This window comes from Desmodus rotundus, chromosome 3 (assembly GCF_022682495.2).
Source record: "Desmodus rotundus isolate HL8 chromosome 3, HLdesRot8A.1, whole genome shotgun sequence".
NCBI classification, from domain to species: Eukaryota; Metazoa; Chordata; class Mammalia; order Chiroptera; family Phyllostomidae; genus Desmodus; species Desmodus rotundus.
The window spans coordinates 30,330,208-30,352,803 of record NC_071389.1 but is presented as its reverse complement, the minus strand read 5'-3'; the positions used below and the strand labels follow the sequence as shown (position 1 = coordinate 30,352,803).

The 22,596-nt window shown below is 40.7% G+C and overlaps 1 protein-coding gene across 9 annotated transcripts in view; it reads right to left on the bottom strand.

The window, feature by feature from the left end:
* MAST2 (microtubule associated serine/threonine kinase 2) overlaps nucleotides 1-22,596 on the bottom strand; it is a 158,895-nt gene that overhangs the window by 35,231 nt on the left and 101,068 nt on the right. For all 9 annotated transcript variants that reach the window (XM_053920345.1, XM_053920348.1, XM_053920347.1 and 6 more), the window contains one exon: nucleotides 650-741. In XM_053920345.1, the coding sequence (XP_053776320.1) occupies nucleotides 650-741 (92 nt within the window). The remainder of the gene's footprint in view (nucleotides 1-649; nucleotides 742-22,596) is intronic.

The window sequence follows — 22,596 nt, the reverse complement described above, 5'->3', positions numbered from 1 at the left end:
TCTGGGATGCGAGAATACATGTCCAGAGCAAAATACATGGCTAACGCAAACCAGGTCTTCTGCCTTACAATTTTTAGAGATTCCTCAGCCAGAAGCAAGTATACCCGTCCTTATACTGTCTGCAGGGGCCCATGTGGAGCAGAGTCTGAAAGCATGAGGTCATTTGCTTTAATTCCAGTATGTGAAATCAATGTCAACATAAAACAGATATTTCTCTCACTTTTGTTGACTCCCGTTCTAACAGAGGGAAAGTTATCAGAAGTCCCATTAGGCAGAAAATCATCACTGTGAGCTTTACTCCATGGGCACGGTAGGACAAAATGTTAATGGAGCCCTTATCACATGGCCCCAGATAACTGCAGCCATAACACACTCTTAATACACTAGAACAGAGGCTATGGCCCCAGGATACATACCTAGCCCCAAGATAAGCACAAGACCAAAAGAAATGTGGACAGGTCAAGGCAAGAAACAACTAAATCAAAAACAGACTGAAGACGTTCTCCCACAGAAAGCATGCTCATGAGCTCTGTATGCTTCCGTCAGCAAAATGAAGTGACGATGTAATGTGTTGAACTACAAAAAGTAAGAAGGAGAAAAAAAAATTGCGCATCTTTCATTCCACCTTTCTTAACCTTCAAGCACTCACCTGTGTGGCTATGGAGTGGGGAGTGCGGCCGTGGTAGTGTAGGTGACGTGCTAGAGGTCACAATCAAACTCTTACGGTTACTTGTCCGACAACTGCAATGAGAGCACAAATGTTAGTTATGACAGAGCCACGCCATGGGCCCAGAGACCTGGAATGGCTACCAAGGAACAAAAGAATGGCACCGTTCCGTGGACTAAGCAGTACATTGTTTTCAACCGGGTTAGCAATTACCGTTCACACCAGTGCAACTTCATAACACACTGTGTTCCACCTTGGAATAACGTTTGCCACTGTTTAAGTTCTACTTTGTATTTCCATTGCCATTTTGGCTTTTGCATCCCAAGCCAACACAAGGAACTCACGAAGGGTAACAATCATTTCTTAAATGGTATACAATGAAGATTAACCACTGCACATTTGAGCTAGAAAACGAAATCACAAGTCACACATATTCTCGTATCTCCTAAAAATTAATGTTCTAGCCATAAAACAAAACTATTAACTTAATCTATGAAATTTATTTTTTTAAACTGCTTAATCCATGAATTAAGTAATATTCTCATATCACCATACATTTCAAAACAAGCCTGGGTACCTTCTAAAGTTGGTTTTCTATTACATGTTAATGCCTGAGGCTTTTTCTTGTGGTTAGAGTAAACCAGGTCATGACGGAAAGCCATTTCATGCTCCACCTGCTGCTGAAAAGTGTATAAACGTTTATTTGAAAGTCAGCCCATCTTTTAAAGGCATTAGGGAAGCTTGTCACTTATATTCATCCAAACAAATATTTACTGAACATCTATTATGTACCAGGCACTGTTCTAGGTACAGAAGGTAAACAGTGGGGAAGAAGAGAGAAAGTCTCTATTCTCAAACTGGAGTTAATAGTACTATGAGAAAAGATAGAGAGAGAGACAGAGAGAGAGAGAGAGAGAGAGAGAGAGAGAGAGAGAGAGAGAATGTTCAAGAAATAGCAAAGAAGTCAAGTGGGCGGCCAGAGGGGAGAACGATAGGACAAGAAGCAGGTTATAGAAGCCACAGGGGTGGGCCACACAGACTCTGTAGGGCTGGAAGACTGTCATAAAGAACTATTGGAAATGTGATGAGAACCACTAGAAAGACTGAGATCAGTTTCAAGGACAAGATTATGATGAGAAATGACAAGGACCTTTCCCCCAGTAAACCATCCTAACGAATGTGATCAGAAGCACCCTCATTACCTCAGTCACCATCACGTGTGCGCCCACGACTTCCACTCTGCAATTCCACAGTCTCCCTCTGCTCCTTGAGCTTCAAAGAAAGCTTACACTGTGCCTCCTTGAACTCAGTCTGTCATCAGAATATGTAAACTTCTTACATATTCAATTTCTTTTCTCAACATTCACTTTACATTCTAGCTCTAACTGAAACCTGCTGTCCCCCAGGACACCGCAGTCCTGGTGAAATCCTTGTTAAACCCAGCCTGCCATCTATTTTGCTGCTGTACTTGGGTAGCTGAAGGTGACTGAAGAAAAATTTCAAATCACGCTGGCTGGTATCTCTTTATGATGATAAACATCAAGTGGGTCTTGTCAACCATACAACATTTACCTCGGCAACAGGCAGTGTGTACACTTGCGTGTGTTCTCTCTCTCTCCCCAAGGTAATTAATTCACATCCTGTCCCCATGCTCCAGCACTCCTTCCCCACATCTCACCCTTACCTGCTGACTTTGCTTTGTATTCAACTGGGTGGGGGTGGGGCATAAAGTACTACTACATGTTCCTCCACAAAAAACTATTAACCTAAATCTACATCCATACACTCTACTTCCTCATCTGTAAGAGCAGAGTGAAAGCCCACGCTCCTATCAAAGTCAACTCCCCCAACTCCCTATTCAAGAAGTCTGCGCCCGCACTGCCTTCTCTCTCCTACGCCACGAATTTCCACTTTCCCCCGGATCATTCTCATCATCATAGAAACATGCTGTCATTTCTTCCAGCTTAAAAAATCAAAAGCCTTCATAGACCTCCCCCAAGTTGCCCATTTCTTTTCTCCTCTGTTTAGGAAAACGTTCATGTAGCGGTTCTGTGCTTGTCATCTTCACATCTTCATTTCTTAGTCTCTCTTTAGCTCCCTCTAGACAGTCACCCCCATCCTGCCATTGAGACCACTGTTTTCCAGGTCACCGCTGACAACATTCAATTCTCAACCCTCATTTTATGTATCCTCTCAACATTGCTTGAAAGTTTTAACTTCCTTTCTAAAAAAAACAATGGAATATAATTTACAGTTAATGAAATATTCAGATCTTAAGTGTTCTGTTTGATGAGACTTAATTGTATATATTCACATAACAACTTACCAAGCAAGAGACAGAATAATGCACTACGGCAGAAAGCTCCCACTCGCCCTTTTCCTTTCCCTGCCAACCCCCTGTGCCCCGACCACTTTCTTCTCTCGCCATGTTAATTTTGTTTTGCTGAATTCCTGTAAGTAGAATGATGCATTTTTGTGTGTTTGGCTTCTATTGTTCCACCTAATATCTGTGTAACTCTTCCTGCGGTACCCCTTCATTTAGTTTCTAGAACACAATATATTTCCTCCTATCTCACTAGCTGCTCATTTTTCATTTCCTTTGTTAGTTCCTTCTCTTCCTGACCTCTAAATCATTTAGTACACTAAGGCTCAGATCTAAAATATCTTTTATTCTCTCCCTATACTTATTCCCTACATGATTGTTCCAATTTCATAGCTTCAATTCTATGATGCTGATGATACTCAGCTTAGTATTGCTGATTCTGTGCTCTCTCCTGAATGCAACATTCATATATCCAAATGCCTATTGACATCTCCAACTGGATGTCTAAAAGGCATCTTAAAGAGGCACAGAACTCTTGAATTTCCCTCTAAAACCTGCTACCCCTCCCTAAGTTGTCTCTATCTCATTACATGGCAACACCATTCATCCAGAAGCTCAGCAACAACCTGTGAGTCATTGTTGGTTCTTCTCTTTTTTTACACCAACATCCAAAACAACCAGCAAGTTCTGTGGATTATACCTTTAAAATACAGTGGTACCTCGGTACTCGTCGTTAATTCATTCCAGAACTTGTGCCGATACCTGCCAAAACTGACAGGTATCGAATAAGGAAGCATTTTCTCTTGTGGGGCGGTGTTATGTCTCACACAAGTTCTAGCAAGTGCAACGAGTCCTGAGCAAGCGTTGAGTGCGGAAATTTTTTTTCTCATCAAAATGCAACAAGTACAGGGTTTGATGAGTTCTGAAACCAATGAGTACTGAGGTATGACTGTATGTCCCGAGTCTAAACAATTCTCATTGCCTCCAGTTTAAGTCTAAAAAGGTTTCTGAATGATCTTTCCTCTTTGGTTCTTCCTGTCCACCCCCATGTCCCCACCAGGCTATTCTTCACCGTGAACCAGGTTAGTATTTCTAAAACAAAAGATTAGATCATGTGAATTCTTTCTTAAATACCCTGAATGGTTTCCCATCATAGTTTGAATATAATTCAAACTGCTTTACATGGCTATTCAAATTAATCCTACTGGAAAGAATCTATTTTTGCTTAGATAAGTTTTGTCTTTTGGGTTTTCTTATAAAGAAGTATACCTATGCTTATTTTATTTAGCCCCTAGTTCTAAGAATAAGATACAAATATTCTTAAAAAATAACTCTAGGCCATGCAGTTCTGAACGTGAGAAACTATATGAAACTACAGTGACCCTTGGAAAGTTTACCCAGACCAGGGGAATCCTGAGCAGCAGGAAAACTCCAAGATTTCTGCACAATGGTTTCCACTACTTCCCTCAACACGTGTGTCCTCCCTTCTTACCCAATCCTACCCATTCTTTAGGGAACATGAGCTCAAATGAGGTGTGTGTGTGTGTGTGTGTGTGTGTGTGTGAATTCTCCTTTATTCTTTCAAGCAGGAAGATGTCTTTCCTTTCTCTGAACTGCTTTAGCACTTGTGGTTTGCACTGCTCAGTCTCTGTGTCGGTGTCGGTGTGGTAAGTAGAACAGGGCTTTGTAATTAGAAGATCTGAGCTTGAGATTGGCTGTTTGACCTTGATCAAGTCTCATGAATTCTCATGCTCTGGTGTTCTCAAATATACAATGAAGATATTGTAAATATTATGTGTCATTCTAGATGACTCTCTTTCTTTTGTATATTAATTATCGTAAATCTTGTTGGCTTTAACATTAAAATATGTCCAAAATTTGATCATGTCTCACTTCTTCCACCACTACCACCTTGGACCAAGCCACCATTATCTCTTTCCTAAAACAGCTTCCTCATTGGTATGTCTGCTTCTACACTTATAATCTATTCTAAAAAATACACCCTTTAAAAGATAAATCAGAAAAGACTTCCACTTCCAATCATGATAGAGTAAGAAGGAACAGATTTACCCTCTCATGTTATAAGAACCTGGGCAAAAAAAAGAAGCAGTTTTCCAACAGTATACAATAAACAATGCAGGACGGTGGTCACTAAGGGAAGGGAAACAAACAAGGGGAGTCCTAGGGTTACCCAAATTTACTATCTGGAAAGATTTCCCAGCGATAGCACGGGGAGGAGGTGGCCCATGCAGAGTCTCGCGGTCTCCCTGAGTGGAGGAAAGAACCGAGAAAAGGAGCGGGTGGAACACTCCCAGGTGCTCGCACAGGGTTGGGAAGAGTCTGCGTTTCCTCCACCCGAGGGGACAAACCTGGTAACCCATGGGACAGCGGCAAGGAAAAATCAGTCCCAAACGCTACTTTAGTTCCCCCTAACAAAGCTGAAAAACAGTTCTCAAAAATACTGAACTCTTTCCAAGTAATCTGTGTCCCACAACAAGGCCTGAAAATATTGAAAGAAATAAAAAATACCAGCATACAAAAAGGCCAAATTCACAGTGTTTTATATGTAATAAAAAATTACTAGGCATAGAAAAAGCAGGAAAGTATGACCCATAACCAGGGTAGAGGAAGGTTAGTTGATGCAAAGATGACACAGATAATAGAATTAGTAGAAGAGAACATTAAAATAGTTATTTTAACTATATTCTGTATTTTCAATAAGATACAGGAAAGTACGGAATGTTAAGGAGAAATAATGATGATATTTTAAAAAACCCAAACAGACCTTCTAGAGGTTAAAAGAGTCTCAGATGAAAATTAAACTGGATGCCATTACCAGGAGATGATTTATTGCACAAGGAAAGATCAGTGAACCTACACATAGCAAGAGAAACTGTGCAAAACGAAAAAGACAAAAATTTTTAAAGGGAAACAGCCACAGCGAACTGTGGGATAACTTCAGGCAGAGCTGATATGTAATCAGAGTCCCGTAAAGGGAGGAAGGGAGAGACAGAAAAAATATCTGAAGAAGTCATTGTTGAAAATTTTCCAAATTTGATGATAACTATACTCACAGAAGAAAAAAGATAATGACGACAGACTTGTCATCGGAAAAAGATGCAAGCCAGAAGACAGTGAAGAAATGTCTCAAAGTAGTGAATGCGGAATTCAATACGAAGCAGAAATATCCTTCAAAAAGGTAGCCAGAACTAAGACCTTTTCAGACATACAAAAGCTGACAGAATTCATGGGCAGCCGACCTGCACTAGAATGAACGTTAAAGGCAGTCCCCCAGGGACATGAGAGCAGAATTAATCTGGATCTACGCAAAGAGAAAAAGCACAAAAAATGGTAACATGCAAGTAAACACACATCACTTGTTTTTATTTTTTAAATCTCTTTAAAGGATAATAAAACTCTAGAGAAAACATAATAATTTATTATAATAACATATGTAGGCACCAAATGTAGGACAGCCTTAGCGCCACAGCTGGGAGGGAAGAATGGACGTGTACTCACACTAGGTGTGAAGCGGTATAACACCACAAACTGTGACAAGCTAAAATTTTATATTTTAAACACTAATGAAACTACTGAAAAAGAAAAGTGAATAAGCATAGTTAACAAGCCCACAAAAGAAATAAAATGGAATCATAAAAAATAACCATTCCAAAAGAAGGCAGAAAAATAACAAAAGGGGAACAAGTACAGTTGGGCCAAATGGAAAACAAACAGCAAGTTAACGGATTAAAACCCAATGACACCAATAATCACATATAATGTAAATGTTGTAAAGGCATATTCACTTAAGGCAGAGGTTGCCAGATTGGATTAAAAAGGCAGGACCCAACAATACGGTGTTTATTCTTTGTGACAACTAAAAATTAGAAACCACCTCAAATGTCCACTGACAGGTGAATGATAAACAAGTCATTGTATATCCACATGATGGGATTCTACTCAGCAATAAAAAAGAGTAGCTACTGATGCACACAATGGGTGAATCTCAAAATAATTATGCTGAGAGCAAGAAGCCAGACATGAGAGTATATTCTGAACAATTCCAGAATTTATATAAAATTCCAGAAAATGCTAATCTATAGTAACAGACAGCAGGTTAGTGGTTGCCAGAGCAGAGGTGGGGAACAGATTATAAAGCGGCATAAGGAGACTTTTGGGAGTTAAAGATATGTTCATTATCTTGACTGTGCTAATAGTTTCACAGACGTATGCCTTTGGCAACCCCCCATCAAATTGTATGTTTTAAATATCTGCATTCTATTATATATTATATTTCAATCATAACTCAATAAAGCTGTAAAAAATTTTTTAATGTAAGTAATATCAAAGTCACTCTTCTTCTTAAAATTCTCCCTGTCTCACTGAGAGTAAACATCAGTGGTCTTACTCAATAGTCTACAAGGCCTCACACGGTCTGGGTCTCTATCTCTTTCCCTCTCACTCACTCCACTCAGCCACATGGGCCTCTTTACTTTTCTTGGAACAGTCAAGCATGCCACTGCCTCAGGGCCTTTACTAAACACACTTCCTCAGTCTGTGTTTCCCCCTCACCTGTATCAGGTCTTGGCTCAAGTACAATCTTCTCAACAAATTTCCCCCTGATCATTCTATTTGAAACTGTAACTGCCTCTCAAATTCTTTACCCCCCTTTCCGAATATGCTTTTATCCACAGCACTTAACACTATCTAAGTATATATTTTGCACGTGCATTTTGTTTGTTGTTTCTCTTCCCACGAGAATCTAAACTCCATGAGGCCAGGGGCTTGCGCATGCTTTCTTTACTGCTGTAATCATCAGTGCCTGGAACTCTGCCTGGCATATGGTAGGTTTCCCAATAAGTATTTGTTAAATGAATGAATGGATGAGTATGATTTGTGACAAGGTTTAAAATAAAAGAGGATACTTGTACACCTGGCACACGTAAGGTATATTAAACCATTATGTCTAAAGTCTCTGTGTACAGAAATAAAGATCTCTTGAAACAGGAGGGACAGATAATTGATTCTAATTTCATTTATCATGATCTTGTTTAAAATTTAAAATAAAATTCAAAACACTGAAGATCGTATGTCCAGGCCACATGCCTTTTCACGAAGGTACACATAATCTCGCTTGGCAAATCAGCAACAGCTGCCAGGGGAAAAAAAGGTCAGGCACCCCAGTACAGATGCCATGACTCAGCTGAGATCCAAAACTAGGAACTGGCTAATTTTTCCATTTCATAAGACTCGGGACATTTCCCCAGGATCCTAGAAGATACAAGGTCTTCAAAAGGGTCATTATTAAAGGGTCGCAGCACAAGCACCGTGATATCGTGACAGTCAATCCTAGTACCTGAGACGCCCACTAGGCGACTAACAGGAGGGTACTGTACACAGTGGGGACACGCTGGACAACAGGATGATTCATGTCCCAGGCAGGGCAGAGCTAGACAGTGTGACATTTCATCACACTGCTCAAAAGGTGCACAATTTAAAACTTATGAACTGCTTCTCCCTCGAATTCTCCACTTGATGTTTCTGAACCATGGTTTGCTGGGGTAACTGAAACTGCAGAAAGCAAGTGCAGATAAGGGCAGACTCCTGCACCATCCCGGCCACTCGGTCGCTTGCAGCAAGGCCTGGCATTGCATCTTCTTACATCTTTACCTCGATCGTCTCGGCGGACGGTGGGGACAAGGAACTGTGGCCATATTTGGAGAGTTTGCAACCTTCGAAATGATTGTAGTTAAATATACAGAACATAAAATTAAATAATAAACACAATTTAAATGTAAAACTATAAAAAAGAGATAAGAAAAATGAAAGGGAAAGAGAAAGCAAAATTATGGGATCTATCCCATGTAAAACTGGTTTAAAATCAATTAATATACCACCAGATTTACAGAATAAAGAAAAAAAGTACATGATCATTTCAACAGATGCAGAAAACACATTTAACAAAAGTCTGACACATTCATAATAAAGTTTCTCGACACTAGAAACGGGAACGTCCTCAACTTGATAGAGGGCATCTATGAAAACCCCACAACTAACATGTTGTAATGGTGAAAGGCTGAACAATCTCCTCCCTCTGAACGAACAAGGCAGGTGTACCTGCTTTTGCCACTTCTATTCAACACTGTACTGGAGGTTCTTGCCAGTGGGATAAGGAAAAAAAATGATAGCACCCATATTGGAAAGGAAGAAGTAAAACTGTTATCATTCACAGATAAAATGACCCTGTATGTGGAAAATTTCAAGGAATTAAAGAAGAACTGCTAAAACCAATAAACAAGTTTGGTCACAGGCTACATGAATACATATGACTACATATACATCCACTGCATTTCTATATACTAGCAACGAACAATCCAAAAATGAAATTAAGAAGATCAATTCCACTCACAAGAAGTGTTAGAAAGAACAAGATATTTAGGAATAAATGTAACAAAAGAAATGTACGACTAGTACATCACGGGTTGGGAGACTCAGGATCATCCAGGTGACGACTGCCCACCCACCCACAACGGATCTAGAAATTCAAAGCGATCCCCATCAAAATTCCAGTGGGCTCTTTCAGAGAAACTGACAAGCTGACGGCTATTTATTTATTTACAGATGGATAGTCACATTCGAAAAGAAAAAAAAAACTTTGACCTTTACCTCGTACCATACACAAAAATTAACTCAGGTGTATCACATATTAAAATTTAATAGCTATAAACATAAAACTTCTAGAGGAAAATCTTTATACCCTTGAGTTAGACAAATAGTTCTTAAATATGATACCAAAAGCATGATCCACAAAAGAAAAAATTTAAAGTATGTTTACTTCAAAAGACACCATCCAAAAAAAATTAAAATACAAAAAATTCGCAAATTATGAATTTGAAAAAGGACTTGTACCAAGAATATCTAAAGAACTCAAAAGCCAGTAAGACAAATGAATCAATTTTTCAAATGGACAAAATATGTGAATTGACAGTCTACCAGAAAAGTATACAAATGGCTGACAACAACATGGTAAGATGCTCAAACCACTGGCTACTAGGGGAACACCAATTAAAACCACAATGAGCTATCGCTACAAATCCACTAAATGGCTAAAATCAAGAAGCCAGAATATCTAGTGTTTGTGGAGATGTGGAAAAATGACCCCTCAAATATTGCTGGTGGTTGTATAAAATTATACGGGTAGTGCTGAAAAGTTAACTTTTTAAAGTTAAGTAGAACCTTACAACACAATTCCATTCCTAGAACTGTGCCCAAGAGAAATGAAAACATTGTGTCCACACAGTGACATGTGTGTGCATGTTCACAGCAGAGTTTACTCACAATAGCCCAGCCGGGAAACCGCCCCGATGTCTAGTAACTGGTGCACTAACAAAGTGTGGGCTGTATAGACGATGGAACATTGTTCAGCAATCAAAAGGAACGCACTACTGATACGTGCTACAGCGTGGATAAACACCATGTTCTTCATCCACCATGCTCAATGAAAGAAGCCAGAAACAAAAAGCTACAAGGCATGATTCAATTTATGTGAAATGTTGACTAGGGGCAAGTTTATACAGCCAGAAGCGGATCAGTGGTTGCCTAAGGCTGGGAGAAAAAAGTAGGATTAACTGCAAATGGGTACAAGGAAACTTTCTGGGTTATGAAAACGTTCTAAATTTAGATTATGGCGCACAATTTTGTGAATTTGGTATAAATCATTAAATAATTAATAACTGCCCTGGCTGGTATGGCTCAGTTGGTTGGAGCATCGTCCTGTAAACTGAAAGGTCATGAGGTCGATTCCAGTCAGGGTACACGCCTAGGTTGTGGGGTCTGTCCCCAGTCAGGGTGTGTAAGACAGGCGACCGATGGGTGTTTCTCACATCAGTGTTTCCCTTTCTCTCTCCCTCCCTTCCCTTCTCTGTGAATCAATAAGCATATCATCAGGTGTGGATAAAAAAAAATAATAATTGGTAAAATTTATAGCATGTAAAGTATATCTCAGTGAAGTTATTTTTTAAAAGTATGCAGGTCCCTGAGAGTGCATCTGACGTACTTAGTGGACTTACAAATCCTCCCTCCCTGCCTTCCATCCTGAATTACTCAGTCTGGAAGCCAGTAGATGTTGACAGCCAAGGGGGTGGGGGAAGAGGAGACGGCACCTGTCATGGCCTGTCAGAGACTGATGGGGGTAAGGAGGTTGTCTGCTTGGAGAGAAGAGTGCTATCGGTTTGGCATGGGGAACTGAAGACCCAGGCAAGGTGAGAAGGGCATACACACAGGAGGCCAGTGATTGCAAAGGGAAGCTGGCTATAAACAGAAAGAAATGATCCAATAAGTAAATATTTCGAGGACAATGGTAGTCAGGTTTTTCACTATCAAAGAAAGTTACAGGTGCGGAAATGGAAAAGACTAAAATGGATTAGAATTGAAAGTAGAGGTATAAATGTGAGCTTATAGGTTTCGATATACAGAGATCAAGACATTTAAAAAGATACATGTGTGTTACATGCATACACTGTGGTAGGAAAAGGGGCCATGTACGAAACCTGACAAGCTCCGGGGAGACCTGCGTGGTGGCCCTACAAACTCAGAGACCAGAGCAACTACAAAGGATGGTCTGAAATGGAAACTTTCTAACTAAAAACAGTTCAAGGAGGGCAGGCAAGTCTTCGGGCAGTATTTTCCCCCAATAAAGGTCAGTCTTCACCCTAACTGAGCCTGTTTGTTGTATCTAGGATAACACACCTGATATCACCTTTGGAATAGCAGAGTAATTTCTTTTTTTCCAGACCCCCTCCGGGCACAAACACTACATCAAAGCAGAGACCACGAATCCCCTCCTGGTTACTATTATCACGTTAATTATTAACTGTTAACGTTCCTATACCAGCCTAGGTCAAAGAAATGTGTGTCTATTCCTTTTACTTTTTATCCAATCCTAGAAACTTCCCTGCTGTGCTTTCTCCAGCCTCCCTAATCCATCACCAGTGAACTTCACGTGACCCCCTTAAGTCTTCTCCTTTGATTCTAATGTATGAAATAAGTGGTAAAATTGCCATTTTCTGGAGCATTTTCTCAGTCTGTTGAGATTTTGCTTCCTGCCAATTGTCATCAGTTTGGCTCAAATAAACTCATAAAAATTCTTACAGATTTGGACATTTCGTATATTGACACGAATTTAAACATTCTTTGGGTTTCATTTCTTTTCTGTGAACTCCACGCATGTAAATATTAATAAAAATTGTATGCTCTCTGTCTTGTCAATCTGTACGTTGTTAGTTTAATTCACAGGTCCCCAGATACTGAACTAAAAAGGTAGAGGACAAGTTTCCCCTCCCTGACAATGCGTAACCGGAATCTAATCCTGAGAAAATATCAGACGAACCCAAATTGAAGGACATCCTATAAATAACTGGCCTGTAATTTTCAAAAGCGTCAGGTCATACAAGTTGAGAAAAGACTACAGAATTGTTCCAAACTGAAGAAATAACAATAAAATTGTAACACATGATCCTGGATCAGATCCTTTTGTTATAAAAGTTATTACTGGGACATGTAGTGAAATATGAATTAAGCATGTGGATTAGATGATGCTGTTTATCTAATGTCCTGATGTTAATGGCTGTGTCACAGTTATGAAAATGTGTGTAGGGAGCACACACTGAAGTAATCTGGAAGGAAGAGACATCATGTCGGGAACCGATTCTCAAATGGGTTAGGGCAAGAGTTGGCAAACTCGGTAAAGGACTGGTTGATATTTTAGGGGTTGTGGGCCATATGTGGTCTCTGCCACATAGTTCTTGTTTTATTTTTTTTTTAAACACACCTTTGCCAATGTAAAATTCATTAAGTACAAATTGGTAGTTATAAAATAGCCATGGGAATATAACCGTATAACATAGGGAATACAGTCAATAATATTGTAATAACTGTGTACGGTGCCAGGTGGATACTTGAAATGCTGGAAGGGAATCACTGCGTGAAGTATGTGACTGTCTAACCACTATGCGGTACACCTGAAACTAATGCAAAATAATACTGAAAAAACGTGAAATCCATTCTTAGCTCGTGGGCGGTACAAACATAGGCTACAGGCTGCATTTGCCCATGCAGTCTGCTGACCATTGGTTTGGGACAAAGGGTGCTCTTTAAAATATTCTTGCAATTTTGAGATTATTAAAAAATATATTTTTGGTAAGTCCAGAGCAATCACCTGAAAAGTTCTGGGAATGGCTGCAACAAAGGAGACTTTTGGGCTGAAAGTTTACTGGATAATAAGCATTCTCTCTCACTCCATCACATGCTGGGAACTCTCCTCCTGACAATTGGGACTATTCTCCAGCTAAGAGGGCCTAGTATACACTTGAAATGATGGATGGATGGGTGCATCTCCTAGGACAGGGGAACTAATTCCCTCCACATAAGGTTGGGAAATAAATTCTTCATCTTTAACGAACATTTTAGTATGACTTTTAGTTAGCTACTCTGAGATACCATTTCTCACCTATTGAACTGGCAAAAATTCAAAAGGTGGATAATACATTCATTCTCTTGGAAAAACTGTGAGCAAATAGATACTACCTTACACTGCCAGCAGAAATACAAAATGATATAACCACTGGAGGGAAATTGGACAATAACTAATACAACTACTACATATTTATTCTTTGACTCGGCAACCCAATTCTAGGGATTTATCCTGATACACAATGAAAATTAATTTTTTCTATGCCCAAGACCTATTGTTGAAAATTATTTGTGTCTCTGACTCTTCCCTCAATGTGCTAGCTCCTCAGTGTGCTTGCCTAGCCAGGAAGCTACAGCTTCACACCCCAGGGGATCATAGAATTGCTCTGCCAAGGAAATCAAGGCTCCTCCCTCCCCGCTTCCTGTACCAGACTGTTGGGGGGTGCAGGGGAAGGTGCTTGACTAAAGAGGCCTCTCAGTCTGGCCTGGAGAAAGAAGGGACTGGTTGGGAGGTGGGCCCATCTAAAGCCCTTGGAAGCCTGGGAAATTGACTGGTTCTTTTGAAAGAGCACCTAGTCCGTCCCAAGCCCAAACTAATATCATCTCAGGGGAACAAAGAAGCTCTCCCACTCTCTCTTGCCCAGCTGGTGAAGCATTCACCCCATTCGTTCATGTCCTTTCTTGCCCAGTGACCGACCACGTTGCCCTAGCAGCCGCGTGGCCCAAGGTTATGTGGGCTCCACATGCAGGTTCCAGGAGGGAGCATGGTATGGACTACAGCTGGAAACACACACTAAGCTAGCTGGGCGCTGGACTGGACTGGACTTTAATAGGAAGCAGAAACTCTGGACGCTGGCTTTGACTTCGTTTTGCTGAGCACACAGTTGGACTTTCTCCATGGCAGGACAGAGGGAGATGGGACACTGGACTCCCAGGGGGCAGCTTCTATCCCCACATGAATGAACCATGCCACTCCACAATCTCCCATGTGTGGGTCCTTGGGATGCTTTCTGTAGGAGCAGGGGGAAGAGCCTGTTACCACTTCAACACGGACGGCAACACTCTTAGGGATGCAAGCAGCACAATGCAGACTGTAGGAAAGTCTGTAAGAACAAACAACTCAGTTTCTTCAACAAATGAAATGCAAGATGGAAAAAAAGACCTAGAGAAAAACCTAGATTAAGAGAAACTTAAAAGCACAGTGACCAGACTTCTCAGTTTGTCCATGACAATCAGGTATATGCTTATTATCCCAGTATGACTGTTAACAGAATCCCCTTTCATCAGGAAAAGTGTCCTTGCTTGGATAATAAATAATATTGTCACCCTCTTAACAGACACATTAACCAAATAAACTGTGTTGGCACAGTTTGAATATTGATTCGAAAAATCCAGATATTAAAAAATAAACTTGAACGCTGACTGGATATTTGATGACATTGGTAAATTATTAGTTTAGGAGAGATAATGATAATATGCCTATGTTTTAAAAGGTCCTTACTTTTAGAGATACAACTGGAAATATTTACAAAAAAAATAAATAAAGTCTAGGATTTGCTTTAAAATAACAAGGGCAGGAGGTAACAGACGTGAGTCTATTTCAGGGTGTTTCTCATTTTAGCCCATGTCCTAGCTGCTCCAACAGGCCAGTGTTCGGCAGCAACAATTAGTGAAACTGTGTGAGAGGACAGACAGGCGCCCAGCTGCCACTGCCGATCTTATGGGCGATAACAAAGCTTCCATGGGAAGGACGCAGTGATAAATGAGACCTACGGCTATCCAGGGGGAAATTAGACTAGGAAAAAACTATGGGAGCAAAAGGAAGATGAATGAAAGCAAAATGAAATGTGACAACCATCACTATGTGAAATTTCCAACAAAGGCAGCAGCAAAAATGCTATTACGGCAGCCTGGGTAGTAGTACTCTGAACAGTTTTAGATGTATGACCCACTTAACCCTTACCGCAACCTTGAATTACTCTCCCCATCTTAATGATGGACAATAGAAAACTGAGGCAGAAAGGAGTAAAGTGATTTGCCTACAATAGGGCCAGGATGAGAACAAGTTCCCAGATGTTCCTCTTTTGGAGTTAATTTGAAAAGCAGTTGTTTAACCACAATGCGGCATTACCTCACACCTGTCAGAATTGCTATCAGCAATAAATTCACAAATGACAAGTGTCAGGCTAGGATGTGGAGAGAAGAGAACCCTTGTGCACTGTTGGTGGGAATGCAGATTGGTGCAGCCACTATGGAAAACAGAATGGAAGTTCTTCAAATCATTAAAACAGAACTGCCCTATAACTCAGCAATTTCACTTCTGGGTGTATAGCCAAAAAACCCCCAAAGCACTAATTAGAAAGAATATATGCACCCTATGTCCATCAGTGTCATTTACAATAGCCAAGCTATGGAAGTAACCCAAGCACCCATCCGTAAACGAGTAAATAAAAAAAGCTGAGGTACATATATACAATGGAATATTACACAGCCATAAAAAGGAATAAAACCATACCATTTGTGACATAACGGATGGACCTAGAGGGTATTATGCTCAGTGAAAGACCAAAACAAACAAACAAACAAAAATGAAGCAGACTCATGGACAGAGAGAACTAGTGGTTGCCAGAGGGGGGAGTTGGGGGACTGGGTGAAAAGGCGAAGGAATTAAGATGTATACATTGGTAATTACAGAATAGTCACAGCGATGTAAAGTACAGCAAAGGGTATATAGTCAATAATATTATAATAACTATGTATGATGTCAGATGGGCATTAGATTTAGCAGGGTGATCACTCAGTAAGTTGTATAATGTCCAATCACTGGGTTATACACCTGAAACTAATATAATATGGTATGTCAACTGTAATTGAAAAATAAAAACTATTTTTTAAAAAAGCAGTTATTTAAAAAAAGAAAGACAAGGAAAGTAAATGTTGGTAAAATGAAAATAGTGCCTTCTCTTTGGCAAGAAACAATCTTGACACGAAACAATCTTGACACTACCAAAAAGAGGTCTCAAAGGCTGCCTAGTTTGGGAGAAGGCCCAAAGGAACACCTGTCCTTTGCCATAAAAGTCTACATGCAGAAAGCCTCTCACAAATGCAACACAGGAGAGACAAGAGGCTGAATTAGCACTGACTGCAAACTTCAGCAGTGAACTTCTTCTTGCTGAAGATGTTCAAGCAAAGGCTGACTATCTTTTTGCTAGACACTGTACGGAAGGCATCCCTAACCAGTAGGGAGTTGGCTAGAGCTAGAACCCTTCCAATAGAGACGTCACTCTAAAAATGGTTTCGTGCTGCAAATTCCCCACTTCAGGGCTGATGAAGTCTCTGGCACTTCAAAACTGTTTCAAAACCCAAGCCATTCTATGATCCACAAAGTTGCCAATACCAAACTTCTATTTCCAGGAGGCCTAAAGTCAGGCCAGTGAACAGGCAGAGACATACTTCCTCCTCTCTCTTCAGGGACACCAGTTACACTGCAGACCCCGTCTAGCACTCTTTCAAAGAGGGTTACGCCAACAATGCAATATTCACGTCAGAGTGCCAATCGGTAGGCCTGAATCATATCCTTAGAAGATGTACAAGTTAACTAATGATTAAAGGTTAATTAGTGCAACTCAAATCACAATCATATTTACTATACCTCTTAAGGTTGATCATACCTGTGAGCTTATAGGAATACATATATTCACATACACATGCACACCCACTCCCAGGTTCCTGACCCAGGGATCCTAAAACCCTTGTAAATTCCTAAGTGATAAGAACACTAGGAGCATGGACCTGGAGATTATTATGCTAAGTGAAATAAGCCAGTCAGTGAAAGACAAATACCATATGCTCTCACTTGTTTGTGGAATCTAACGAACAAAATAGAAACAGAGGCGTGGATACATGGAACAGACTGACAGCTGACAGAGGGGAGGGGATGGGGCGGGACTGGGTGAAAAAAGGTGAAGGGATTAACCAAGAAACGTATATGCAAAACCCACGGACAGAGACAACACTGCAGTGATGGCGAGGGGGGGGTGGATGAGGGGGGACGAGGGGTGGGTGGAGGTGGGCAAACAGGGGAAATGAAGGCATCTGTAATAGTGTAAACAATAAAAATAAAGTTAAAAAATCCTTACATAGCTTAAAAGGCCTAACATTTTCTGGTTCCTGCTATCTATCTCTTAATATTCTCTTTCACTAAGTCATTTTGCTTTAGCCACACGGACCTCCTTTCTGCTTCTTGAGCACATCAAGAATGCTCCCATCTCAGGGACTCTGCTCTCGCTTTTCCTTCTGCCTTGAATGCTGTACATTTAAAAAAAAATCTTTACTCACTCACTCACCTCATATGTGATCTAGTAAAGGAGGATGCCCACACCTTTCTAGTTTAAATTCCATTCACTCTTATACAGCACATGATATGTACTTTACTGCTTTATTTCATTCCCATACAGAAATCACCACATAAAAGCCACAGTTTAATTGGCTACTTTATTATTTGGTTATCTCTCTCCATCGAGATGCAGACCTACATGATAAGAGGTAGTTTGTCCATTAGTTCACTCCCCCCCACAGGACCACCTAAAACAAATGTTTGGTAGATTTGGACATGTAATAAGTATTTGTTGAATAAAATAAATTAATAAACCTAAAAAAGGAAAAAAGAATACTAGGAGCATCTTTTGTTCTACTACAGAGACTGAGTGGGCTATCAAATGGCTGTCGGATGGGTGCTGGTCACCAGACAGACCAAGCCATGAGTGGAAGCTTCAAATTTCAGCATTCCCCACCCATCCTCCAGAGAGGGGAGAAGGACAGAGGAAGAGTTAGTAAGTGGTCAAGCCTACATGAAGGAGCCTCCATAAAATCCCAGTAGTATGGAGCTGGTGAGCACATCAGTAACAGGAGGAGGACGCGACCCCACTCCACGGGACAGAAACTCCTGCACTCGGGACCCCCACAGACCTCGTCCTACGTGCTTCTTCATCTGGCTGTTCATCTGTATCCTTCACCATATCCACTAACAAACTGGTAAACAAAAGTGTTTCCCTGAGTTCTGTGAGCTGTCCTAGCAAATTAATCCAACCTGAGACAGGGGTTGTGGGAACCTCCGATTTGTAAGCAAATCGGACAGAAGCTGTGGTTAACCTGGGGACACAGTACCTGTGATTGGCACCTGAAGTATGGTGGCAGGAGTTCTGCGCCACTTGGCCCTTAACCTGTGGGACCTGGTGCTATCTAAATTGCAGGACACTCAGCTGGTGTCGCAGAGAATTGCTTGGTGTAGGGTAAAACCTCCACACATTTGGTGACCAGAATTGTCAGAAATGAAAGGTTCTGTGTGAACAGTAAGCAAAGGAGACACACAATAGGGAAGAACTGGGTTTCCCCTATACGGAAGGAGGAAAACTGAGTGTTTCTAATATAATACCCATCCAAGACACTGAAGAACTAGAATCGAGTCCTGTCTATATAACAGACCTATCACTTAGCATCAAGGAACAGAAATGTACTAAAGAGTTAGAGAGGGCATCATTTAAAACTGTCTTGACTGTCCTGTAAATTATTATGGGCAACAATCTGTAAGGCCCTAAGCATATCACTAAGATGCAATCAATAAAGAGGTTTAACATTCTGAGCAGGGCCAGTTCTAATAACCATGAAAAAGGCCACTGTTTTCGACTCCTTTTGGGCAATGTAGCCAAAAGCCTCAATAGCTGTATTAGTTTCCTAGGGCTGCCACAACAAAGTACCACAGACATTTACTTCCTCACAGGCCCGAAGGCTGGAAGGCGTCTGCCTGCAGGGTTCATTTCTACTGAGGCCTCACTTCCCAGTTCCTGCATGGCTGTCTTCTCTGCCTGAGTCTGGGCTCTAATCTCCTCTTACACGGACACAGTCACGGGGATCATGGCCCACCCCGATGACCTTATTTAACCTTCGTTACCTCTGTAAAGAAGTTTTTTTTCCAAATGAAGTCACGTTCTGGGCACTGAGGGTTAGCACTTCAACACATGAATCTTAGGGAGACACAATTCAGCCCTAACAATAGTCATACTCTATGGAGATAAAAGACATCCAAATACGGCCACTGCACAGCGGCCGCGTGTCGATCCTGGTTCCCTCTCTCCTGAATCGTCTGTTTTCAGAGAGAGGTCAAACTCGCTACTGCCAGCAGCTCTCAATTTTCAGTTCTTCACTATTCACATTATTTGCTGAAGTTATTTTTCTCTTCTTGTCACTTACATTTATTCAACAATGTTTGATATTTAATAACATTCCATGGGCACACGGCTGTGGTAAGGATTTTGTGGAACTTAGGGTCACCGCTGTGTTCGTTAAGCATGAATTCTGTCCTAGGCTCTGAATGTGAATGCTAAACAAAGCTAAGTTAGGGGAGGGCAGCAGTGAGCTGGTGTTGAAGATAAAATGAAATACCATATGCCTAAAAGAAGAACATTTTTAAAAGAAGACATAAAGGTAATGGCCTATAGTGACAATGGACTGTGAGATACCAATTCTCAACCCCAGGATAGGGGGATTTATGTTATGAATAAGAATGTTATGAATATGTCACCTTGGGGGAAAAAAAGACTAGGGGCTGCAAAATTATTTAGGTTCAGAAAATATTATATACATAAAGGAGTACATTGGAGGGAGAAGCAGAACAGTATAGTTGTGAGAATATGATCTCTGGAGCCAGACTGCCTGAGTTTTAACCCCAGTTCTGCCACTTACCCGCCGTGTGATCCTGAGTAATTTATTCGGTCCCTCTGCTTCTCTGTTTCCTCCTCTACAAAGCGCACAATAACACCTACCTCACAGAACTGGTGTGAGGATTAAATGACCTACAAATTTTTAAATGCTTAGAATGGTACTCAGGAGCCGTTAAGTCCTCAGGGTTTGTTCATTTGTTAACTGAATACACAACAGCGCGTTTCATCAGAAGCATCACGGGAGAGGGGTTAAAACCACAGACTTGGGAGCGAGATTCTGTGGGGCTGAATGCCAGTTTCCACAGCTTATACACATCACTGCCTCAACCTCTCTGTACCACCATGCCTTCATCAATAAAATAGATTTACCTGGATTTTCCACTCAGTCACTAAAATGGACTTGTATTATCATCTTAGCAGGGTATTTTAGGGATTAATTTCAATACGTATAAACCATTTAGAAAAATACTTAGTACACAATAAATGCTAAGCAAATGTTACCTATTTTTAGTATTTTGTTGTTTCCTTTCTTGATTTTTCTTGACTAAGCAAGGTGAAACAAAGGGTCTGTCCTGCTTCTACCAGGTTTATCTAACATGTGAATCAGCCGAGCAATAATCTCATGAAGCAATCTTCACTCCTGATGACAGAAGCATGATTTCAAAATATTAGGTAGATTGGATTTCTACCACCTGCCATAATAGAGAAACAGAGACCAGATTTGCCCTTAAGCCTTAAAAACTACAAAAACAGAAACATGTGGTCCTGGCCAGGTTGCTCAGTACATTGGAGCATCGTCCTGCTCCATAGGTTGTAAATTTGATTACCAGTCAGGGCACATACCTAGGTTGCAGGTTCGGTCCCCAATTGGGGCATGTACAGGAGGCAACCAATCGATGTTTCTCTTTTCTCTCGCCTCTCCTCTCTTCCCTCTCTCTCTCTCCTTCCCTCCCACCCTTTTGAAATAAATTTTAAAAAACAAGAACATGTGAAACAATAGTTTTTAGACATTGCACAGAAGGTTAACATAGAAAGTAAGTCTTAAAACTGACCTTAAGTAAGTTCTAAGATTGCCCAAGCTTACTACTAGAGAATATTTCTAGGAAGCAACAATGGAAAGTGATACCTCCCAAAAGCACAGCAGTCTCCATGAATTGAGGAGACAGAATTAAGAATTTGGGAGGCTAACATGGCTAGACTTTGGAAGACAGAATCCCAGAGAGGAGAGGACTATACAGAGAGCGCTCAGCAAGGGGTTCCTCAAGTTTTCAGCTGAGTACCAATTAGTGCACGGGGGTAAGGAAATTACCCAAAAGAATAGCAGGTGGTACACTCCCCAGAGCTCACATAGGGCCAGGAATAGAGTATGTTCCCACCAGCCCGAGTGAAAAACACATAATGTGTGGGCACGGAGCAGAGTCTCCGAAAGTACTGCCTTAGTATTAAGGGAAAATTAGCCCCAAATGCTGCTCTGGGCCCACTAACAATGCCTAAAGTAATCCCTAAAAAGAGCAAACTATTTCCCAATAATTTAACTGTATCTCAAACAAAATTCAAGGAGCTTTAAAAAAATACAAAAATATCCAGCAAAGAAGGTAAAATCATCTTACCATATCTTTAAACTATTACTTTGCATGAGACAGATACAAAAGAATAGAATGACACACTATTATAGCAACCAGGCATGTAAACAAGTCTGGGGGGGGGGGAAAAAAACCCTGAAATTTAACAAGTTTCGAGCCAAAGCTGCAAGACATAGCTTAGGTTCCCTCAGATCACAGGTTCAAGAGATAGCTCTTGAAGCCATGCGCTAAGACTGGGCACATTTTAGGCTGTGGGTGCTACCCAACTTACAATCTTTCTCAGCCTCGTACCAAGGTCTAGTACATCCATCCAGAAGGGGTGACTTCTGGGAAAAGTCAGCCTATAACATGTACTATGTCAGTCTAACATTGCCCTAAATTGTGGAATTTGAGCTATATCAGAAAATCTCACTTAAGTCTGTATAAGTTGTGCTTCCACTTAAACTTTTAGTTTTCCATGTTACTTTTTTGTGCTAACAAAAAACTTAACAAGTATCTATTGATTGATCATACTTTCCTTCTTGAAAATTTTTTTCTCTCTGGTGGTTCTTCTCCTTTCCGAAGAGCTACTCCTTTTCAGTCTATCCTTTGCTAGTTCCTGATTTCCCCAACCTCTTAGAGTCAGACTGCGCCATGGTTCAAACCTTGGATATTTCTTCATTCTCTATCAGTAGTCACTCACTGGAGGGTTTCATAAATCTAATGATTTACTTCACTTATACACTGACAATTCCTAATTACATATCTTTATCTCAGAGCTCACACATCTCTAACTGAATGTCTAATTAGCTATCGCTTATAATTTCCAAGTTTCAGGTCATGGTAAGTCTAACT